This window comes from Marmota flaviventris, chromosome 1, assembly GCF_047511675.1.
Source record: "Marmota flaviventris isolate mMarFla1 chromosome 1, mMarFla1.hap1, whole genome shotgun sequence".
NCBI lineage: Eukaryota > Metazoa > Chordata > Mammalia > Rodentia > Sciuridae > Marmota > Marmota flaviventris.
The window spans coordinates 158,153,825-158,163,395 of NC_092498.1; the positions used below are offsets into that span (position 1 = coordinate 158,153,825).

At 53.5% G+C, this 9,571-nt stretch overlaps 1 protein-coding gene across 1 annotated transcript; it reads right to left on the reverse strand.

Annotated features, from left to right (window-relative positions):
* Positions 1-204: 204 nt before the first annotated feature.
* On the reverse strand, positions 205-5,482 carry LOC114083093 (RIMS-binding protein 3B-like). The gene has a single exon (XM_027924231.2). The coding sequence runs from the start codon at positions 5,452-5,454 to the stop codon at positions 532-534; it is 4,923 nt and encodes a 1,640-aa protein (XP_027780032.2). The 5' UTR covers positions 5,455-5,482; the 3' UTR covers positions 205-531.
* Between the last annotated feature and the right edge of the window lie 4,089 nt (positions 5,483-9,571).

Consider the following 9,571-nt stretch of genomic DNA (forward strand, 5'->3'; position numbering starts at 1 on the left):
AGCACTTGCAGATCCACTGGACAGGACAGGGAAGAAGAGTCATGTGCATGTTTCCCTTGGTTGTTCTTTAACTTCTAAAATATTCTTTTTTTTTTCTATGAACATTTTAATGAGGGGTTGAACATAAAATAAAAAAATAACATTCTGATTCTTTTTTTTTTTTTTAAGATGCAGACTTTTCTTAAGACTTTCATACAAGGCAATGGATGAATAATGTTAACCTGCTAAATACAACACATATTGACCACAGAAAAAGGCACTTCTTCAAATACATATTATAGTTTTTGACAACTTTGAAACAGTCAAACTCTCACGAATTGGCTTATTTTCTTTTGGAAACAATTAAGCCCAACTTCTCCCAGAGGTTAGGGGACACCTGGGGACTGCCATCAGTTTTAACACAATGGTGCCTGGAGCAAATGTTGCTTAAGGCGGCTGCAAGAAGGGGTGTTGTGTGAGAGTGCTCATGCTTGCTTCTTATCCAGAGGGGTGTGGGAAGCCAGAGGCTACCACCCCAGCAGGTAGCCTTGCTTACTCTCTGTGGATAGACAAGTCATCCAATAGGTGGGCTGGGACTAGGCCCCTGTGGCCACCTGACTCACCATAATAGAATCCTTTATCATCCACAGGCCCATACACTGTGATCATGTCCCCAGCCCTTAGTGCCAGCTTGCCTTTTCCCCGGCATCCTGCTCTCCTGTTCCTGGGATCATAGTCCAGGGCCGCCATCATTGTCTTTGGAGTCCACAGTGTGGGTCTCTTGGAGTTCCCTTGGGGTATGAGGAAGGAACCTTGGGACCTGGTGAGCCTCTCAAAGTCTGCAAGGTGGCCCACAGAGGGCAGGTGCCCTTGTGCTGGCAAATGCCACCTCCTGTCAGTCCACGCTGTGCCCACCTCTACCTCCACCACAAGGTGCCCAGGGATGTTGCCCACTTGTCCATTGCACTCACCATGGTAGAAACCATGGGGGTCCTGACAGCCCCATACTCTTAGCAACTGCCCTTTCTGGAAGGTCAGTTCCTTCTCTGCAGCCACAGGGTTGGCAGACATTGTCAGAGGGTTATAATCAAAGAGGGCCACAAAGACCCTGGCGGGAATATTGGCTTCTGTCCCCAGCTGTGTGGGGCCACCCCTGGACATCTTAATGATTTTGCTGGATGGAGTTGGACACAGCACTGAACTGGGCTCAAGGAGCTGGCACTCTCTCTTATCCCCCAGAGCCTGACCTCGCCTACTGTGAGGCCTGAACTTCTTTTTCTGCTCTTGATTTTTTGTGCACCAAGGATCCAAGCACAATGCTGCCGCCTCCTCAAAGATGTCATGGAAATCAGCTGCATATTGCTGGCAGGTTCTCTGTTGGGGAGGTATGAACACTTGGGTATCCTGTTTTTGCCTAAGGGTTTTTTCAAAGGCAGCCTTCTCCTGACTTAGCTCTTTTCTGGATCCACACTCAGGGGGCGGATGGCTGAATCCTGGAGCAGGACTTCTGCTGGTATTCATGTGCCCATAGTAGTTTTCTTTCAACCCAGACTGGTCACTGGGTAGAGGTAATCTGTGGTGATTCTGGGGATTCTTCTGAAAGGACACATCCTTTCTGCATTTTTTCCAGGTCTCTATGGGTTCCTGGACTTTGTTGCCAGTCCCTTCTGAGCTTAGGTTGGACACTGGGGACTGCCTTTTTGAGGCTTCTTCAGGGAATGCTTCTAAAGACTTGGTCTGAGGCTCCCCACAACTTCCAGGAGTGTGGGGGACAGCTTTGGTATTCAGAGAAGCTAGTACCAGCTTCTGATGGCAGACAGGGAAGGTGACTCTATAGGTGGATGGGTCACCACAGGTATAGCTAAATGAAGGAGTCTCTGGTAATGGGTTGCAGGTGAAGTAGTCCTCAGGGATCTGAGCTGGCACTGAATCCATGGACTCACCATAAAGTGACATAGTTCTCACTGAGACCTTCTGGCATGTTAGGGGCACCTGCATTTGGGAAAATTGCAGCAGGATGCTCCCAGCAGTGGCATCAGTGACCTCTGCAACCTTGAGCCCATCTGCGTACACAGCATAACCAGTAACCTGGACCCCATTGGAGGACCCAGCTGAGTCAATGGTCACAGGAAGCCAACTGACCACCAGGAAACCTGGCAAGGTGTGGTGCTCCACCAGGACATCTAGCGGAGGGTCAGGAGGTCCTGCTAAGGGGGTATTGAAGATGATGGTAGAGGACATTGTTTCCCAGTGCTCCTGCAACAAGTCCCAAGGCAGACGTACCTCCACCCGCACCTGATATCGTGTGCTGGGATGCAGGCCTTGGAAAGTGTAGCAGCTCACACCTGAAGGGGTCAAGGCATGCTCCTGGTCATTGAGATACACCACATGGGGGTGTCTGTTGCTGCTGCAGACCCAGGCAATTTCAGCTGATGTGGCTGTGACATTCTGCAGATGTAGTTGCATTGGAGCCACACACAGCACTCCTTTGGCCCCCAGAAGGGGTCTGGAGAAGCCCTGCTCCCCCGCACTCTGTGGTGAGCCTAGCCAACATGCTTTTGTCTTGGACTCCAAGATCTCTACTGCCACTTCTGTCTTGGAGCCCACCCTTCCCTTCTGGCATGGCACTCTATCCACTGATCCCTGTGCTTCCTCAGATAATGAGCTATTTTCCTCTGAGACTCTGCTCTGCCCAGCTGGCAGTACAGTGGGGCCAAGGTCAGGGTACTTGGAGGACAGGCAGCCCAGGATGTCACTGTCTGGAATCTGTTCCACCAAGTTTGAGGGCACTAGTCCCCGCCGGCCATCCTCAAGCTCCCCTTCATAGAAGCCATCATCGTCCATATCCCCAAAGATATATACATAGTCACCAGCTGTGAGGGGCAGCTCACCATCAGGTTGCTCATTGGGCCCCTCTAAGGGGTTGTAGCTATACCTAGCCAAAAAGATTTTGAGCTTGGGAGTTGCAGGAGTCTCAGAGGACCCCACTTCCAGGGAAGGAGACACACTGTCTGGCTCCAGGTCATCCACCTCACTGACTGTATCCATGTCCAGAGTAAGGCAAGATGGCACTGTGGCCCACATGGACTCCACCTCTGAGGAAGAGGAGGAGTTTGAATGGGAGCTGGTTTTCTTGGTCTGGGGCCTGGAGTTCAGGAGCTGGCTGGCAGGGACCCTATCTGACACTTGGGGCACACTGGATGTTTCCCCAAGAACTGGGTTCTCCTGCTGGGAGAGACAAACAAGAAGCTGTTTGTCTCTGCTAGGCTCTGACAGAGCATGGTCTTCAGGCCCTGGCTTGAACTTGGCCCTTCCACTACCCCTACCTTGGGATTCTGGGGTTTGGGTGGTCTCCCGTAGATGTTCGGGAGGGTGGTCAGGGGAACACTGCAACGTCTGCATCTCCTTCCGGGCATCCTGCAGGTCACTCAGGGCCTTCTGCAGGTCGTGCTGCAGCTGCTCCTGCCTGTCTTGCTCGCGTGCCGCCTGTTGCAGCAGCTGCTCTGCCAGCAGGCTTGCGGCGTCACGCTCCTGGCACGCGCGGCCCAGCTGCTCGCGCACGTCGCTGTTCTCTGCAGCCACTTTCCTCACCCAGTCAGCCTGGGCCTGCAGTCGCGCGTTCTCCTCCGCCAGCCAGGCGCCCTTGCGCAGTGCTGTCTGCAGCTGTACTGCTGTCTCCTCGGGGCGCCGCTGTGCGGCCGCAGCCTGAGCACCCAGTTCCTCACATTCCCTACGCCGCGCGCCCAGCTCGCGCTCTAGTGCTTGCACCTGGTGTCGCGCATCTTCACAGAGTGCGCTCTGGCCGCCGGCCTCGGCCGGCTTGTCGCTCCTGCCCTGTAGTAGCGTCAACTGCCTTTGCAGGCGTAGCACTTCCCGCTGGGACTCACGCTGCAGCCGGTCCAAGTCGCTGATGTTGACCCACTGCGTGCAGGGGGCGCCTCCTCCAGGATCAGAGACGCTACTAAGGCCAGTGGCGACGCGTGGTTGCAGCAGGTGGCATTCGCGCTGCAGCTCTTCGATCTGCTTGTCTTTGGCCAGCAGCGCGCTAGCTTGTTCTGACAGATCCTGTGCACGCTGGCGGGCAAAGGCCTGGCATAGCTCCAGGCCAGAGCGGCTCTCACCCGGCACAGGCGCGCTCATTGCTCTCAGGTTGGTCTCCTGAAGCTTTCGAGCCCGGTCCTCCAGGCGCCTCGCGAGTCCGGTCAGCTCTGCGTGCTTCACTTTGAGCCGCTTCACCTTTTCCTCCGCCCCGACGGAGAAGTGTGCGCGCCGCAACTGTATGTTCTCTTCTTGTAGTCCAGAGCAGCGGCGTGCTAGCACCCGCAGCGTTTCAGCAAGTTCCGAGTTCTGCTTCACCAGTTCCTGGTAGTCCAAGCTCAGTGGTGAAGGCGTCAGAGCAGCGCAGGGCTCCTTCCGGGAGATTTCTTCTCGGGGATCCCTAGGGTTCCTACGTACCGATAATGATAAGGATGGTAGCAGTGGCGGCGGCGGGGGACTCAGGGAGCCCCTGATGGATGCATCTGTCAAGGAGACTCGCGCCTCAGATTTGGAGGCCTTGGGGAAACTCAGTGTGCTGTCCAGCGAGCAAGAACGCTCTGTTGCCAAGGAATCGAAGGAGCTGGCGCGCGTTGGGAGCAGGCCATCTGCGGAGCTTGAGCACACCGCGGGCACCAAATCCAGGGAACGAGAGCGAAAGCGATCGCGGGCGCTCAGGCCGTCCAGGGATGCGAGACGACAGTCGCGCTTCGGAGTGAGACGAGCACTGCTTGCTGTTTCAGGGAGCGGCTCTTCCGAGGGATTCACTGCCTGGGAGTCCGGGGGTCCAGACAAAGCGGGCTGCCAGCGGAAGTGTTCCAAGATGTACTTGAGGAAGAGCTGGCGCTCCATGTCCAGCGCCGCCTGCAGGTGGCGGATGCGCGCTGCCTGCTCGCTGTCGGTATCCCAGCGCAGTTGTGCCAGGACGTCCTGCAGGCGACAGCGGCATTGCGCGGCGGAGACCTCCGGCGCCCCCGCGCGGCTGCAGTAGCCACGGTTCACCAGCTCCTGGGCCAGCTGGCGCTGCAGCTCCCGGGCCTGGCGCACCACTCCATCGCGCTCGCGATGCAGCAGCTGCTGCAGCTGCCGTAACTCGGCCTCCTTCCAGCGCAGCAGCTGCCGGATCTCGGTCTCGCGCTGCCGCTGCACGTCCTCCTGCAGCTGCCGCAGCTCCCGGAAGCGCTGTGCCTCCCACTTGGAGCGCAGATGGTCAGCCAGCTGCTGCCGCTCCCTCTCGGCTGCCTCCCGCAGCTGCCGCGCCTGGGACGCGAAGCGCCGTCGTTCCTCCAACCTCCGCGCGCGCTCCGCCTCCAGCTCAGCCCGCAACTTCTCCAGCTCCCGTCTCTGTTCCTCCTGCACTGCAGCCGCCGGGCCGGGGCTACCTGGTTTCTTGGGCGACGCGCGGCCGCCACCCAAGGGGGTGGGCGAGTCCTTGGTCATTGTGGCCGCAGCCAGGCCAGACGCCTGACCTCGCCTGGCAGGCCACAGCTCGCCAACGGCTGCCGCCCCGGCCGCGGCCAACCGCCCCGCGCGCCCCTTCCGGCGCAATCTGGTGGGACTCCACGCGCCCCTTCCGCTTCGGGATGGGTTCCCCTAGTCCCCTGCCGCGGGTGTCTTCAAGGGTTGTTCACCTCTCCGTGTTGCCTAGGCAGAGACTGAAACCTGACACGGACTCCTGAGCCTGCTGAGATTCCCCACATCTTGGCCCCACATCTTTCCTGCTTCATGGCTCTGTGACCCACCTGGATATTTTTCCAGGCACTGTTCGTGCAAGCCCTAGCAGAAAAGGATGCCCCGTGGGAAGCCTGAGCGCTGCTCCTGGGCCTGGAGAAAGGGTCCAGGTGGGTAGGTCAAGATCACAGATGATCTGTGGTCTCCCAAATTCTTTCTCTGGAGTCTTTGTGTGCCCTATCTTCAATTGCCTGGCCAGGGTTTCAGGCAATGTGTTTGACCTGGGTGGCTGGGATCTACAGCAAGAGTGTCTAAACTTGGGGGTGAGCACTGCACCACTGACAGGAGAGCACATCTGGTGGCTGTATTCCACTATATCGACTCTTCCAAGAAACTCTGTAGTGCCAAGTACTAGCATACATCATTTGTTGAAACCCTCTCATGCCCATTTTACAGATGAGAAGTATCCAAACCCACAACTTGGATTTGGTGCCATCTGTGACAGAGGAGGGAAAAAAAAAAAATTTGTGAGGGCCAGAGCCCAGGACCTCACAAATGTTAGGCAAACCCTCTACCACTGAGCTACACCCCCAAATCCCTGTGCTTTGTTGGTTCTTTTTATTTTTTAATTTTATTTATTTATTTATTTATTGTATCAGGAATTGAACTCAGGGGCACTTTACCATTGAGCAACATCTCCAGCCCTTTTTAATATTTTATTTAGAGACAGGGTCTCACTGAGTTGCTTAGCGCCTTGCTAAGTTGCTGAGGCTGACTTTGAACTCCTGCCTCAGCCTCCGGAGACACTGGGATTATAGGTGTGAACCACTGAGCTGGGCTTGTTAGTTCAGCTTTACCATCATCTGGCAAGGATGCTCAGAAAGATAAAGAACCTTTCATGGTCACATAGGTTGGGAGTAACTAAGGGAATTCAAACCGCAAAATTTTGTCTCTGGAGTCCTTGGGTGCTCTGTTTCCAATTGCCCAAACTCAGGGTCAGCTGTGAGAATCTCTCCCCAGTCTTACTCCCGGAGAGGAGTCTTACATTTCAAAGCTTCAGACAGAAAACAGTCAAGGAGAATCCAGAGGTGCAGTCAGTCAGCAAAGGAGGTCAGGGAATGGGCCTGCTGCCCCTTCATGCACACCATGGGAACACAGCCCATCCTTTGGTCTGTCCCTTGGGTGCCTGGAGCTGCTTACTTCCCTGAAAGATAAAGCCAGGGGCCTCTATAGGCCCAACTAAGTCCCTGTGCCACATCATAAGAGACAGCAGCACCTGCTGTGGCCTTCCAAAGGGTCATTTAGTCAGATTGTTAGGCCTGGTGGTCATTGGATTCCAATAGGGTTTCAGCTTCCTGTGCTTCCATGCTGTTATTTGTTAAATGGACTAATAATGCAACACTATTTGGTCTGTGTGACATGTGACCTCACAGAGTTCCCTGATCTTTCTGAACACCCATGTCCTCTGTGTTCAATGAGGTGAGAGAATCCAGAACAGAAAAAGGCATCCTGGTAATAAGCTCACTTATTTTAGTTTGAGTCCATTTTTTACACTCAAAGAAACTGAGGACTTTGAGGCAGGGATTTTACTGAGGCTAGGCAAAGCTGCCATGGTGGACATAGGACAGATAATGTCTGATCTCTCTGGGGCTCATGGAGGAAGGAAGCACCAGAGAACAGAGTTTCTTTCTAGGTCCTGCCATTTTTTGACTAAGTGATTATGGCAAGTTGCTTCATATCTGCCAGTCTCATCACAATGCATATAGTCATAGCACCAGCCTCCCAGAGTTAAAGGGACACGAGGACTTCATTGGCCCAGGTATAGGCAGCTCCAAAGTTTGCGTAAAAGCCTATTTCTCCTACTCAGGGCTTAGTCTGGACTTTCACAAGCCTTATCCAGGCTCCTGGCTCAAAGGCCTCTGGCATTTGCAAGTGTGGTTCTCTCTACATGGGTTGCCTACCTTACCCAAAACAAAAGTAACACCACCACCACCACTACAGACTAAGTACCTACTATGTGCTGTGCTCTATGCTTAACATGCTTGCCATACATTATCTATTTAAACCACCTGTGGCCATTTTACAGATGAGAAATTTTAAGCCCCAGTAGATCAAGAGTCATCTGAAATAGTGGGTCCCACTCAACCCTTGTTTTGTCCACTCATCTACTATTCACTTTGGCTTTAGCGTAGCAGTTTCCTCCTCCTGGAAGTTTTCCTTGACTCTTCCAGCTGGAACAGCTCCATAGAACACTGTAGCTCCCAAATCAACCCTGATGGTCATTGGATTCCAATAAGGTTTCAGCTTACCCATTTCCTTTGGGGAAGGGATATGTCTGAAACATATTTTTGACTCTGTCCAGAATGGGTTCAGAGGAAGTGAAAGTGAAAAGTCCCTTCTAAGCAAGATAGCATAAGGACCCAGGGCCAGACAAGCAGGAAAGTCACAATGGGTACTGACCAACTTGGCTACCTGGCCTTCCTAGCTCTACAATTTAAATACCACTTGGCAGCAAGGGCTGGAGCCCCAGGGTCTGATCTGCATAAATACATATCACCTCATTTTGTGTCCACTTATGGGGCTTAGGAGCTCAGGAGCCCTACTTCAATCTGGCTCCTCTCTATCCTGCCCCTGGCACCAAGTGGTTCGTGGGAGACACAGATAGATAACTGGTACCTGGGCATCTGTATCTAGAACACATCTTTTTTTGTGTGGGGGGGTACTGGGGATTGAACTCAGGGGCACTCCACCACTGAGCCACATCCCCAGCCCAATTTTGTACTTTATTTAGAGAAAGGGTCTCACTGAGTTGCTTAGCACCTTGTTAAATTGCTGAGGCTGGCTTTGAACTCACAATCTTCCTGCCTCAGCCTCCTACGCCACTGGGATTACATGTGTGCGCCACCGTGCTGGGCTTAGACCACATTTGAGGTGCCTTTGCTTCTCAGTCTGTGGTGTCTGCTTGACCTGGGAAGCACCTGGGACTTTTCACCACCGCTGTGTTTGCTCAGCACCTCGCCCTCTGGCTCTACTTTTCCTACTAAACCCAAGTTTTTCAAATCAGGTTCCCCTGAACCCATAGGAAATATGGTCAGTGGTAAGTAACATGATATAGGAATTATGGCTTCAGGTGTTCATCTTGAGAGTTGAGGTTGAGTAGGATGTGGGGTGAGGGTGGGCAAAGCAGGTGAGGGGCAGGGATGGGTTTAGCCTTGAATTGATGCTTGGCCTCTGGATGTGGTATCTCCAGAGAGGTCTGCTTTCATGGACTCCTCACCAAATCCCTGTTTTACAGAGGGGGGATCTGAGGCTAGGTGGGAGCAAGTGGCTTTCCAAGGCACTTGGATGACTATTGCAGAGTTGGATTGTATTTCAGGGTAGTGGGTGGGGTTCCACAGCCTGCAGTCCTGCTGTGGCCTTAAATGGGGCCTCAAATTGTCAGGTCAGGAGAGCAAGCTGGTACCAAGGGAGAGGACTCTGGGACGAATCTCGGAGTTCCCAAAGGCTACCATCTGGCAGCTATCTAGGTTGGCACACCCTGTGGCATATCAAAGGTATTCTGGAAGGTGATTGAGTAGATGAGCAAAGCAGGGTTTCCCCAGTGCTGGGTTTCAGCCATTCCTGCACTTATTGTGTTGCCTAGTGATTATCCGGTGACCTGCCCGTCATCCTTATCAAATCTGAACTTGGGAAGAGCAGGGGCCATATCTTCCTTGGTCTCTGCTAAGTCCCTGATTAAGCCCAGCACATTGCCATACCCAATATATGAGAATCACAGATTAGGAAACAGGAGGACTGCCATTAGCTCACCATGTTACTGTTTTCTTTGGACTGAGGTTTCTCACTTATAAAATGAAAGGGATGCATGACATCAGCAGTCCCCCCC

Coding starts and splice junctions, on each gene's coding strand:
- LOC114083093 (XM_027924231.2), bottom strand. CDS start 5,454: ATGACCAAGGACTCGCCCACCCCCTTGGGTGGCGGCCGCGCGTCGCCC.